The 14,091-nt window shown below is 37.2% G+C and overlaps 1 protein-coding gene across 2 annotated transcripts in view; it reads left to right on the top strand.

Moving 5' to 3' along the window:
* EPRS1 (glutamyl-prolyl-tRNA synthetase 1) overlaps nt 1-14,091 on the top strand; it is an 80,731-nt gene that overhangs the window by 18,366 nt on the left and 48,274 nt on the right. Inside the window, exons 6-13 of one of the 2 annotated variants that reach the window (XM_032137655.2) lie at nt 61-155; nt 5,540-5,666; nt 6,341-6,533; nt 8,596-8,767; nt 10,735-10,968; nt 11,878-11,962; nt 12,451-12,510; nt 12,813-12,833. In XM_032137655.2, coding sequence (XP_031993546.1) covers nt 61-155; nt 5,540-5,666; nt 6,341-6,533; nt 8,596-8,767; nt 10,735-10,968; nt 11,878-11,962; nt 12,451-12,510; nt 12,813-12,833 — 987 coding nt within the window. The remainder of the gene's footprint in view (nt 1-60; nt 156-5,539; nt 5,667-6,340; nt 6,534-8,595; nt 8,768-10,734; nt 10,969-11,877; nt 11,963-12,450; nt 12,511-12,812; nt 12,834-14,091) is intronic. The other variant, XM_032137656.2, reaches the window with a different exon arrangement.

Genomic DNA, 14,091 nt, shown 5'->3' with positions numbered 1-14,091 from the left:
GTGTGTTCTTAGACATTTAACCGTAAGACTTTCTGTTGTGATGGTGGTTGTGTTTTTCAGGCACCTGAGAAAAAGCAAGATGTTGGGAAATTTGTTGAGCTACCAGGTGCGGAGATGGGAAAGGTTACCGTCAGATTTCCTCCAGAGGCTAGTGGGTAAGAAAATGTAACTCACATTTATAATTGAATATATTTAGTGGGAAAGCTTTAAAACAGTGATTAAATACTTAAAGTATTAATAGGTTAATAATATAGAAGAACATAAGATTTTAATTGTGAGAGTTAAAATTCTAAACATCTGAATAGTTTTTATGTTATTAATAGTTAATGTTGATTTAATTTGTAGTTTGTTTGTCAACTTAGTAAAAGAGACAACATTTTAATTTTATCCTGACAGAACTTTAATTATGTAATTAACAAAATATCCAAAAATAAAACTTAAATTTCATTTTTATTTTTAGATTTTTGGGCTTTCATTTAATTGGATTTGTATTTGTACCCTGAGCAGTCCTTTTAATTAGCCGTTGAAGTTATAATAGCATTGGTCTTTAAGTTATTTTTTTCCCCCAAATAAAGGAAGGGGAGTCCTGAAAAGCCTGTTCCTATTCCTTTCTTTCCGTTAGATTTCCCAACCCCTTTATCTCTTGGTACCCATGGAAAGTAGTATTTGAATAGCTCATTAGAGAAAAAGACTGTTCTGTATGGTGGTCACCAGGCTGGGGCTGCTGCAGGCCTTGCCCACCATTCCCCAGGGCTGAGAAGGAAGTCTTTGTCTTTGCACACCTGTCATCCTATTTGAAGTATACTGGACAAGCTTTATAACAGCGTCCTTCCAATGATGTTAATATAATAAAATACGTCTTATTAAAGCAGTTAGCCTCACTTAGAAAATTAACCATTAGGAAAATGTTCTGCCATGTTTTGTAATTGAGGTGATTATTTTTTCCAAATTTAAGATATCCAAATTTAATTTTTCAGATTTTGTATTCCATCACCACAATGAAATTCCCACCTTTGTATAGTACACAGTAGAAACTGGAAGATACAGAAACAATTTTCTTTTAGCTATGTATTTAATAGTTCTTCACAAACTATTTCATAAGCATCATTAACAGTAAAATTACTTTTAGAATTTCACATTTTGCCTCTGCTTTTCTGTTGCTGATTCAGGAGGTGAAATAAAGGGTAGATAGAAGGAGATGAAACAGAAGTGATGACTGTGGAAAATTCACAGACTTGATCATTAAATGGTTGATTGGTAATTGACTAAGTGGATTCAGTCATAAATGATACTTAACTTACATGGTTTAATATCTGTAGACATCTTGGGTTCCTACCGTCTAGTATTCTGCTACTGTGCACTTGGTATGAGAGGTCATGATTGTCCTGTTGGATAGTGACCTTAATTGTCTAAAAGCCACCTTTTTTTGGCAGTGGCCATTTATAGCTGCGCCACTTGAACATTTGTCTTTTTTAAATCTTTTCATATTTTGTGTCACTGTCACTTCTTGGAATAGTAAGTTCCCCATGTTTGTATATTTACAGTATAAGATATATTTACCTGTTGTAAATTATGTCAGAGACTACGTTCATGAGACAATTTTGGGGTTATGAATATAAATCAGTATTTAGTTTTTCTTACTATGCATAGTTTTCATCATCTCTTCTTATGCTGTTAAAGAGTTTTTCTTTAATTACTATTTTTTCATTTTTTCTTTTCTGTGTCTTAAATGAAAGGCTAGAAGGCTTGGCTTAGCCTTTTATTCTTATTCTTAGCTAACATATACATAACACCTATTATGTACAGGTGCTACTACGTTCTTTACTTATAGTAACTTATTAATCCCAACAGCCTTCTGAGGAAGGCACTGTTGTTATCTCTGTTTTACAAATGGTTTCGGAAACAGATTCATATGTTGTAGTAACTTGCCAAGCTCAAACCTCTACCATCTGGCTCTAGAATCCATATAATTAAAAATTATCCTAAATGTATCTGTTAAATGTGGCAGAAGCCCAATTCAGCATCAGTGCTAACTCATGCAGCATGATTATTTTGTGTGTGTGTGTGTGTGTGTGTGTGTGTTTTAGCGATTCTGATACAGATTCACTCTTTAACTGATGATTTTAGTTGTCTTGTGACTTACAGTCCTCTTAGCTTTCTTGAGGTTTGGAATTGTTAGACCTGCACACATTATTTCAGATTTAGAAATAACATTTTTGAAATAATGTTTTGATCTCATCACCTTTCTTAAATTAATTTCTGTATTTTAAGCCAAGCACATTAACTGTAAAATAATAGGTATTAATTGTTAATCTTTTCTTGACAATGGTTATAACATGTTATTGGGTGCAACGCCCTCAAGTTAAAAGTACACCACAGTATTTTTCTTCTTGGGAACTTATGGCCCTTCATTTAGTTTTATTTTTAATAAATTTTTAATTTTAGAATAGTTTTAGATTTACACAAAGTTGCAAAAATGGTACAGAAAGTTCCCATGTGCCCTGCACCCAGTTTTTTTTTTTTTTTTTTTTGTGACAGAGTCTCGCTCTGTTGCCCAGGCTGGAGTGCAGTGGCGCGATCTCGGCTCACTGCAAGCTCTGCCTCCTGGGTTCACGCCATTCTCCTGCCTCAGCCTCTCCGAGTAGCTGGGACTACAGGCGCCTGCCACCACGCCCGGCTAATTTTTTTTGTATTTTTTTTAGTAGAGATGGGGTTTCACCGTGGTCTCGATCTCCTGACCTCGTGATCCGCCCGCCTCGGCCTCCGAAAGTGCTGGGATTACAGGCGTGAGCCACCGCGCCTGGCCAGCCCTGCACCCAGTTTTTCCTAACATTAACATTTTACATTGTTATGGTACATTTGTCACTACTAATGAACGAATATTAATATGTTATTAAACTCCATCCTTTTTTGGGATTTTGTTAGTTTTTCCCTAGTATCTCTTTTCTGATCTAAGATTTCATCTGGGATATCACATATAGCCCTTTTTAAAAATTTTTAATTAATTAATTAATTAATTAATTTATGTTGTGTATTTTTAGTAGAGACAGGGTTCCACCATGTTGGTCAGCCTGGTCTTGAACTCACGACCTCAGGTGATCCGCCTGCCTTGGCCTCCCAAAGTGTTGGGATTACAGGTGTGAGCCACTGTGCCCAGCCTACAGCCCTTTGTTATATGTATAAAGTTTTGAATAGTCCTAAATATGTTGCATTGTACTTGTTTGCATTAGCCTTTCTATATAAACCCTCCTTTTTTTTTTTTTGACATAGTCTCGCACTGTTGTCCAGGCTGGAGTGCAATGGCATGATCTTGGCTCACTGCAACCTCCACCTCCCAGGTTCAAGTGATTCTCCTGCCTCAGCCTCCTGAGTAGCTGGGATTACAGGCACTCACCACCACGCCCAGATAATTTTTTTTTTTTTTTTTGTGAGAGGCTTGCTCTGTCACCCGGGCTGGAGTGCAGTGGCGCGATCTTGGCTCACTGCAAGCTCCACCTCCTGGGTTCAAGCCATTCTCCTGCCTCAGCCTCCCTAGTAGCTGAGACTACAGGTGCCCGCCACCACTCTCGGCTAATTTTTTTGTTTTTTTTTTTAGTAGAGACGGGGTTTCACCATATTAGCCAGGACGGTCTTGATCTCCTGACCTCGTGATCTGTCTGCCTCGGCCTCCCAAAGTGCTGGGATTACAGGCGTGAGCCACCGTGCCCGGCCAATTTTTGTATTTTTAGTAGAGACGGGTTTTCACCATGTTGGCCAGGCTGGTGTTGAACTCCTGACCTCATGATCTGCCCGCCTCTGCCTCCCAAAGTGCTGGGATTACAGGTGGCGTGAGCCACTGTGCCCGGCCCAAGCCCTTCTTAAAGTTGAATCATTGATCTGGGATGCTAATGACTTTTTAAAACTTGATTGATTTGAAAATAGTATAAATTCATAAAAGAGGTTGTACTTTTCCCCCTCCCATATTGATATCAACTGAGATCAAACCTGTGTGGGAAACCAGGTAACTGTCTTAAAGCTGTACAACTGCTGGCCGAGGCGGGCAGGTCACAATGTCAGGAGATTGAGACCATCCTGGCTAACACAGTGAAACCCCATCTCTACTAAAAATACAAAAAATTAGCTGGGATGGTGGCGGGCACCTGTAGTATCAGCTACTTGGGAGGCTGAGGTAGGAGAATGGTGTGAACCCGGGAGGCGGAAGTTGCAGTAAGCTGAGATCACGCCACTGCACTCCAGCCTGGGCGACAGAGCGAGACTCCGTCTCAAAAAACAACAACAACAACAAAAAAAACTGTACCACTGCTGCCATCATTATAATTTGAAACTAATACAAGTTGGTGAAAGCTGATTAAACTTCCTTGCTTCATGCCTTGTTTCCAGCCCAATCAACTGTATTTCAACATAGTAGTGTAACATATTTTCTTTTACTCATGTACTTGATAGGAGGGTGTTGATGTGTGATATTATCAACAGTGTCTCTGATCTGTATTCTTCCTTACAATTGTCAGCTGCTCATAGGAACAGCAGAACAGTGTTTTTGTAGATTCTGATTCATTGAGGGTTGGTGCTGATGAGACCTTTGGGATTATTTAGCTAAAATTCTTTTATTTTTAATCTCTGTGACATGAGTTTACCTATATAACAAACCTTCACATGTACCCCTGAACCTAAAATAAAAGTTAAAAAATTAAAGTTAAAGAATAATCTTTTGGCTGGGTGCGGTGGCTCACACGTGCAATCCCAGCACTTTGGGAGGCCAAGGCAGGCGGATCACGAAGTCAAGAGATCGAGACCATCCTGGCCAACATGGTGAAACCCCGTCTCTACTAAAAATACAAAAATTAGCTGGGCGTGGTGGCGCGTGCCTGTAGTCCCAGCTATTTGGGGGGCTGAGGCAGGAGAATCGCTTGAACCCAGGAGGTGGAGGTTGCAGTGAGCTGAGATCGTGCCACTGCACTCCAGCCTGGGCGACAGAGCGAGATTCCGTCTCAAAAAAAAAAAAAAAAAAATCTTTTATTTTGGCATCTGAGAAAACCAAAGCCTAGAGAAGTGAAGCAGCTTTTACTAATTGTCATGTGCTCTTTTCATTTAGTCATCACAGTGACAGTCTCAGAAGAGCTTCTCTCCAGTGGCATAGGTGGGCACCCAGTTCTCAGTAGTAGTAGGTCTTATTAAAGACAAACTGGAAGGTAGCATTGGAAACAATTTTGAAGCAGCTTTACTTTAAATGATCATTCTTTTTGATAAAAAGAAAAAGGAGAGTCTCCTTAAGGTTGCAATGTTTGTAAATACCTTGTCCCCTCTGTGAGATTTTACATATGAAGTTGTTTCTTATAATTGTTTTATATATGGTATAGTCTTTTTTTTTTCCTGTCAGGGTCAGATTTTCTATCACAGTACTTTTTGTTAGAAAATAAAATATGACTTGGGTACCAATTAGAAGGACTTTTGTTTAGTTCTCATCTCCTCAAAAAGGTTAAGTTTAAGTATTTAGTTAAAACATGTTAATGAGTTTCTTTGTGAAATGTTTTTGTTTTAGTTACTTACACATTGGGCATGCAAAAGCTGCTCTTCTGAACCAGCACTACCAGGTTAACTTTAAAGGGAAACTGATCATGAGATTTGATGACACAAATCCTGAAAAAGAAAAGGAAGATTTTGAGAAGGTAATTAAAAGTGTAGTGATGACCCTTTGTCAGAAAAGTGAATTAAAGTTACAGGATTACCTGATACCTTCATGGTATGAAAATAAATTTTGTTCTCATAGCTGCTTTTTTCCCTATCTATATATTCCATATCTGAGACCTAAGCCAAGAAATGTCAAGCTCCCATACCAAAAAACTTAAAATTTATTTTTCTTTTCCCCAGTTATAGAATTTACCTGAATGATATGTTTTCCTATAATACCAATTTATTAAATGGTCACTGGAGGCAGGTTTTTTGGTCATATAATCTTAAGTTTATGAATGAAATAAACACTGAGTAGGTATTGGAAAATGTGAAGGTTTCCTAGCCTCTATCTTTATTCAGAAGTATGGCAGTGTATTCAAAGAGAGGGCAAATGATTGTCAGTTCTCCCACTAATGACCAGCTTTTCCAAAGTAAATGGAAAACTCCATCGTGAGATCAGCTTTCTCAGCTGGAAATTTGGAGGCTAATGTAATGAGTATCTATCTCTTTTTTCTTTTTTGATCTAATATCATGTAACTTCCACAACCATTTTCAGGCTAAATAAGACTGATGGTCTTTATTACATTTGCCTAAATGCAGTATCAAGGGTTGAAAATGCACGAAAAAATGCAAAAGATATACTGATGGTTATTTTGGTTTGTTATTACAGGTTATCTTGGAAGATGTTGCAATGTTGCATATCAAACCAGATCAATTTACTTATACTTCGGATCATTTTGAAACTATAATGAAGTATGCAGAGAAGCTAATTCAAGAAGGGAAGGCTTATGTGGATGATACTCCTGCTGAACAGATGAAAGCAGAACGTGAACAGAGGATAGAATCTAAACATAGAAAAAACTGTAAGGCACATTGTTTTATGTTTTACTTGATATTCTTATATTGTGCTTCTTTAGTAGAATGTGATTTCTTTTTTGTGAAAGCTGCTAGTTTTTTTTTTTCTTTTTTTTTTTTTTTAAAGAAGAAGTCTCGCTCTGTTGCCCGGGTTGGAGTACAATGGCGTGATCTCGGCTCACTGCAACCTCCGCCTCCCGGGTTCAAGTGATTCTTCTGCCTCAGCCTCCCAAGTAGCTGGGACGACAGGCGTGTGCCACCACACCTTGCTAATTTTTGTATTTATTTATTTATTTTTGAGACGGAGTCTTGCTCTGTCACCCAGGCTGGAGTGCGGTGGTGCGATCTCGGCTCACTGCAACCTCTTCCTCCCAGGTTCACGCCATTCTCCTGCCTCAGCCTCCCGAGTAGCTGGGACTACAGGTGCCTGCCACCACGCCTGGCTAATTTTTTGTATTTTTAGTAGAGATGGGGTTTCACTGTGTTAGCCGGGATGGTCTTGATCTCCTGACCTCGTGATCCGCCCACCTCTGCCTCCCAAAGTTCTGGGATTGCAGGCGTGAGCCACCGCGCCCGGCCTAATTTTTGTATTTTTAGTAGAGACAGGGTTTCACTATATTGGCCAGGCTGGTCTCGAACTCCTGACCTTGTGATCTGCCTGCCTTGGCCTCCCAAAGTGCTGGGATTACAGGCATGAGCCACCACATCCGGCAAAAGCTGCTAGTTTAAACACATTTGGGTGTATGACTCATTTGTCTTAGAAATCTTTTTTCTTTCTCTAACTTTATGTTCTTGTTATTTTATTAACATCACAACCGCATATGAATATGCCCTTAGTATCTCACTTATTATGTGTAGTCTTTTGCATTGTATTCATTCCATTTGAAGGATTCCTTGTGCAACATTTTACAGTTTTCTTACTTTAAATACTTAGCCTTTCTATAATACAATGTTTGATGATAATGTTGTCACCCAAGTCTTCCTTTTGGCCTGTGGGTAAATGTGAATATAATATATAATACAAGCTCAGTATTAACCTATGTCTCTGAAATATCACTTGACTAAAGAGCATATCTTTCTTATTCATGACTTCTCTGCTGAACTTCTAAATTGGGCTATTTTCATTCTGTAATTATGTTGTCAGAACTTCACTATAATTAAACCTTGAGTGTCACATTTGGGAAGTATTAGTAAATTAAAATAGTTATATAATGAGTCTTTTTTATTTTGAAAAGGTTGTCTACATTTTCAGAGGTGGCTAACCAATGGACTTTTAGACCTATCTTGATTATTTGAGGGCAAGTGTCTTACATTTCTAGTAGCTTCCACAGAAAATTATTGTTTAACAGTTTGTATGCATATGGGGCAGGTTTTTGCTAGATATTGTGATATAGGGGGAACCATAGCCACTTGGAATATAGAGTCCTTTTTTCTAGTATTAAACTCTTCTCTTTCTTGTATCACTGTTTTCTGTCACCTCTTATTTTCTTGGATCCAAGAGTATCCTGCTTCTCATTGGGATGACGAAGGGGCTTTCAGGGAGCCCATGAACTCAGACTGTCAACCTGAGCTGTGTTCTTTAGATAGGCATGGGCTGTAGTGCCAATGCCTGTGGGACCTTAGGGCTGGACCAAACCATTCTGTCCCTTAGGCATGAGGTGGCAAAATAAGAGAATGTTTCTGCTTTAAAGGCAGAATGTTAAATTTGAGGGAGATGAGAAGAGAAGGGGCTGGCCCGTTGTGCCATGATGGGAAGGGAAACACTAGGTGAGCAGAGCCTTCAGGCCTTGTACTTTTTCTTATGCTTAATTGATACTACATGAGTGGAATGTGTTGATGTTACCTTTTCTTAAACATATTTGTATTTCCTTAATGTATTGTGAAACTTCTTTCATTAAAAAATGACACATTTGCTCTTGGTACTGGATACTGGAACTATTACAGTGTTTTCAAACTAACACAGGGTGGTTATAAAACAAGAACATGAAAATTTATATCAAATTATAGCACTATGAGAATAATTTGAATTTAACCAGATTAGTGAACTGTAATATAATTATCATTTTATAGCTATTGAGAAGAATCTACAAATGTGGGAAGAAATGAAAAAAGGGAGCCAGTTTGGTCAGTCCTGTTGTTTGCGAGCAAAAATTGACATGAGTAGTAACAATGGATGCATGAGAGATCCAACCCTTTATCGCTGCAAAATTCAACCACATCCAAGAACTGGAAATAAATACAAGTAAGTATATCTCCTTCAGTATGCTAGGTAGCCTTCTGTACTTTTGTTTTGATCTTCTTTAAACATGGAGTACAAGCAAAATAGTCAAGAAACCTGGCCTTTTATTCATCCATGGGTTCACTGGCTGGTGGCCTTCTGTAAAGGCATGTAGCTTGTCAGGGGCTGTTTATTCACCTGTCAATTAAGGTTATACCACATTATTTCTAAGATCACTTCCATCTATGAAAGTCCCGAGTCTGCCTAGAGTTGCTTTTTTTGTATTGATTAGGTATACTGTGATGTACATCTTTAGGTGAAGATACTTTGCTTCCTGTAATAAACTTTGAGTCTACTTTGCACAAATTTATTCCTAAGAGTATTGAAAACTTCCAGAAATATGAACAATACAAGAAAGTAACATGTTTTTAGATTAGTTTTCAATGTGGATTTGTAGGTTAACGAATCTTTGTTTTAAATGGACCTTTTCCAAAAAAAAAAAAAACCCTACTTTATAAAATAAATCATAAAATATATTTTTTTAATACTTTGAAGAAGCGTACTACACATAAATGCTGAATTAAAACTTCTGAAGATAATGGTAAATGTAAATGATTACTTGGTTAGCTGATGTGACTTACTTTAAACTCGTGGGTGCTGACGTGTCTGTCCATATATAGACAAATACACACATGCGATTATATGTGCATACATACCATTTTTCCCAGGATTACTCCTTGTTTTACTAAGCAAATCCTTTCAATACATTTGGAAAAGTGACTTTGGATACACATTTTCAGTATCAAATAATTGCAAAGCATATGCAGTAGCATCTTAATCAAGTTGTATCTTAAAAGTTAGACTGTATAATGGCTGGGCACAGTGGCTCATGCCTGTAATGCCAACACTTTGGGAGTCTGAGGCAGGAAGCTCTCTTGAGGCTAGGAGTTTGAAACCAGCCTGGGAAACATAGCAAGAAACTGTCTCTACCAAAAAAATAAATTAAAAAAAAAAAAAACTAGCCAGGTATGGTGGCACACTTCAGTAGTTCTAGCTACTTGGAAGACTGAGGCAAGAAGATTGCTTCAGTCCAGGAGTTCAAGGTTACAGTGAGTTGTGATCATGCCACTTCACTCTAGCCTGAGCAACAGAGTGAAACCCTGTCTCTAGACAAACAAAAAGGAAAGCATTGGCTGGGTGCAGTGGCTCATGCCTGTAATACCAGCATTTTGGGAGGCCTTGGCGGGTGGATCACTTGAGTCCAGGAGTTTGAGACCAGCCTGGCCAACATAGTGAAACCCCATCTCTACTTTAAAAAAAATACAAAAATTAGCCAGGTGTGGTGGTGCATGCCTGTAATCCCATCTGTACTCGGGAGGCTGAGAATCACTTGAACCCAGGAGGCGGAGGTTGCACTGAGCTGAGATCGCACCGGTGCACTCTAGCCTGGGTAAAAGAGCAAGACTGTCTCCAAAAAAAAAAAAGAAAGAAAGCATAATGCACTAATATATATATATATATATATAAAAATTCAAATTGATACTACATGTAAATTGTATACATTATCTTAGAAACTGTTTTTAAGACTATTTCATCTTAAATGTAATTTTAACCTAATGATTCTCTGGTCTTTTTTCGGTTTTTTTTTTTTACACAGTGAATGAAGCACTGTTTTTGAGTGTTTTTTACTACTTTTAAGACTTTTAGGGATTTACTTGAGTAAGGGATTACTCAAAACAGAGTGAGACTCCGTCTCAAAAAAAAAAATTTGCTTTTTTGTTTGACTGCCAAGTTGATAACTGACTCATTGTTCTCAAAGGCTGATAATGTTTTGATATACTTTGAGTATTAAAAGTCATAAAACCTTTTGGTTTTTAAAAATCTCTTAACTTGTACAGAATTACATTTTAAATTAGTATTGTTGTTTATAATGCCTAATCTAAGAGAGAAAGGGTAAAATGTTTTATTTATTTTATTTTCTTTTTTTCTAGTGTTTATCCAACATATGATTTTGCCTGCCCCATAGTTGACAGCATCGAAGGTGTTACACATGCCCTGAGAACAACAGAATACCATGACAGAGATGAGCAGTTTTACTGGATTATTGAAGCTTTAGGCATAAGAAAGCCATATATTTGGGAATATAGTCGGCTAAATCTCAACAACACAGTGCTATCCAAAAGAAAACTCACATGGTTTGTCAATGAAGGACTAGTAGATGGATGGTATGTTTAATGTTACTTAGAATTGACAAGAAGTAAGGACATAGTAGATCAGTGATTTTTAAACTGCTTGAGAGATAGGGAAGGTGATTGGGAGGAGGGGGAATGGGTAGGCCTATAGAATTCCTGGTTCTTATCTTCTTCTCAGCCAGTGCATTAGGGCTCCCCCTTCTTGTTTTAATGCCACAAATAATGGAGTGCCCACTGGGGATCGTGGAATGAAAAACACACATGAGGGCACATTCTCTGTGGGTCTTAGCATTTAATAGAAAAATAGTTTTGACTTTCTGGTGCTTGGTATATTTGATTACTGATCTCTACTCTCTGCTGAGGCTGAGGTTTTTCTTTTTGGCTAGGTCCCAAGAAGGTCAAAATACCCTTGAGTCGAAGTGAAGATGTAAAAATTTATCTTGAGCTCCATTAAAAGGGTATTACTGCATACTTACCGAGGTTTGCAAATCCCTGCAGAATATTAATTTCCTACATATATTTTTGTTTTATTCCAAAGGGCTTTATAAAGTATATTCATATGTGAATGACAAGATACCATCTTTTTTCTGATTCTCATGGTCCTGGGTGGAATAGGAACCTTGAAAATGTTTGATAAATAAAAATGTATTAATGCATGAGATTTCCATATTTGAAAATGTCACCATTGTGTCTTTTTTTTTCAAATGTGCTTCTACTGTTTCCAGTAGTGCATTTATTTTACTGCAGTATTTGGCAGGTCAGCAGTTACCCTGTTCCTTGAACTTGGGCTCACTAATATTGCATTCTACCTAATTAGTATAACCAGCTCTTAGCCAAATGTTTAACAAGCTGAATATAATTTATTATTCATTAAGTATCTTCTACTCTCAACAGCTACACATTACAAAATTTCCTTGGTACTTAAAATTTACATATTTCCAGGGATGACCCAAGATTTCCTACGGTTCGTGGTGTACTGAGAAGAGGGATGACAGTTGAAGGACTGAAACAGTTTATTGCTGCTCAGGTGCGTTACAGTTTCTTTTCCAGCTTGTCTTGTTTGAAATTTCAGGTACTTCTATTACTGTCCCTTTAGTCTTTATTATCTCTATTGTTCTTTCTATTCCTTGTTTGTGCCTTATGATCCAAGGGCAGATTTTTTTTTTTTTTTTTTAAAACAAACTTTTTTTTTTTTTAAAGTTTATCACTGCTTGTAATAGTGAAAAATTGAAATGTCCTAAACTCCTAAGCTAGGTTTGGACAAAGGCAGCTGAAGTATTTTTAGCAGTGAATTATATGACTTTACTGTGACCAGTCTGTAGACTGAACCTTTACAGTGAACTGTTAAGGGTAACCAAGTTAGTTTGTATACACTGAGTTTTATATTTCACCAGAAGTAAACTTGAAAGTATTTATCGAGTTTTTTTTTTTTTCTAAACATGCTTAGCATGAAATAAAGGCAAAGTTCTAATTAATACTTCTTGCCCTTAAAATCATGTTGTTATTGTTTTTTAGGGCTCTTCACGTTCAGTTGTGAACATGGAGTGGGACAAAATCTGGGCGTTTAACAAAAAGGTATGTATTTTAACTCTCTGTCTTCTTTTCTCATGCCTAAGTCCCAAATAATGTACAAGTAGAAGTCATTACTGTGCTCATGGTAGAGAAAAGTTTGTGAAGAATATTAACATTTTGCAGACTTTCAGGAAAATGGAATGTTTTCCTTTTTTAAATACATGAAGAGCATTAATTAAGCCTATTAACTATTCCAAATAAGTGACAATGATTGAAACAAACAAACTTGGAATTATGGGGAACAGTAATAGTTTTTTCCTTAAATTTTTTATGAACACTCTGCATTTCATTTTTCTGCTTTCAAGCTGCGAGCTCTCTGTAAGAAGGTATTACTTAATGCTTTTATTTGCCTTAAACATAGCTTTTAGCATATTACATGTTAAAACTTGAGATGTTATATGGCTTTGAAGCACAATCACATTTATATAAAAGACTTGCTTATACAAACGCATTGAAAATGCATTATTCCTAGTGTTAAAAACCATGTCCTCTGGTTTTCTTAGTGCCAAAGGGAATATTGGGATAACTCTATTCTACCCCATTCCCTTGTGTGCTGAGAGGACATAGAATTTTAAAAGTATATATTTCATTGAGTTGTATTGAAGTTTCATTAATTACAGTTCCTTTGTCTTACTGAATCCAGCTTTTTTTTTTTTTAACCGTTTCTTAACTGTAAGTCAAATGAGGAACATTGCCTATTGACATTGTTAATTACTAATTGGAAAGCAGATGCTTGGACACTATAATAAGGCAAATCATTCAAATGCCATGTTTTAAATTATGGTTTCTGTGATTGTGTTCTGTAAATTCTTATTTGGGATTGCTGCTTGATGGTGCTGATGTCTTGCCTCAAGATATAGTTGCTTGTTTCGCATGTGTCTTGGATTTGTTTTATTTTGGTCTTTTGTGTTTAGTTTTTGATACATAAAGGAATTGTTAATTGGTTCTTTCTGTTGCTGCAGTTACTAATAATAAATATGAGTAGAATTTGCTGGCAAAGTTAACATTGGTGTACTTTTCATTAACAATACAATTTTTACAGATTTTAAGTTTTAATAAAGTTAAACATGGACACTTCAGATATCTGAAATATATTTTACTATAGTCAAATATTTCTATAAGGTCTGTTAAGATGAACAACACATTCCTCTATCTTCTTTCATAGTCTCCCTGGAGAAAGCACTTTCATCTCTTCTAGATAGTTCTTTTGGTATTTATTATGTTTCTTTTCTTCTTTTTTTTTTTTGAGATAGAGTCTTGCTGTCGCCCACGCTGGAGTGTAATGGCGCAGTCTAGGCTCACTGCAACCTCTGCCTCCCGGGTTCAAGCGATTCTCCTGCCTCAGTCTCTCGAGTAGCTGGGACTACAGGCATGTGCCACCATGCCTGGCTAATTTTTGTATTTTTAGTAGAGATGGGGTTTTACTGTGTTCGCCAGGCTGGTCTCAAACCCCTGACCTTGTGATCCGCCCACCTCTGCCTCCCAAAGTGCTGTGATTACAGGCGTGAGCCACTGTGTCCGGCCTATTGCTTATATTGCTGAATGAAATATATGTGTTACTACTTTTTTAGTTATGTTTAGACA

The sequence above is a fragment of the Hylobates moloch genome, unplaced genomic scaffold, assembly GCF_009828535.3.
Source record: "Hylobates moloch isolate HMO894 unplaced genomic scaffold, HMol_V3 SCAFFOLD_18, whole genome shotgun sequence".
NCBI classification, from domain to species: Eukaryota; Metazoa; Chordata; class Mammalia; order Primates; family Hylobatidae; genus Hylobates; species Hylobates moloch.
The sequence above is the reverse complement of the archived record's forward strand: the minus strand, read 5'-3'. Positions and strand labels throughout refer to the sequence as shown.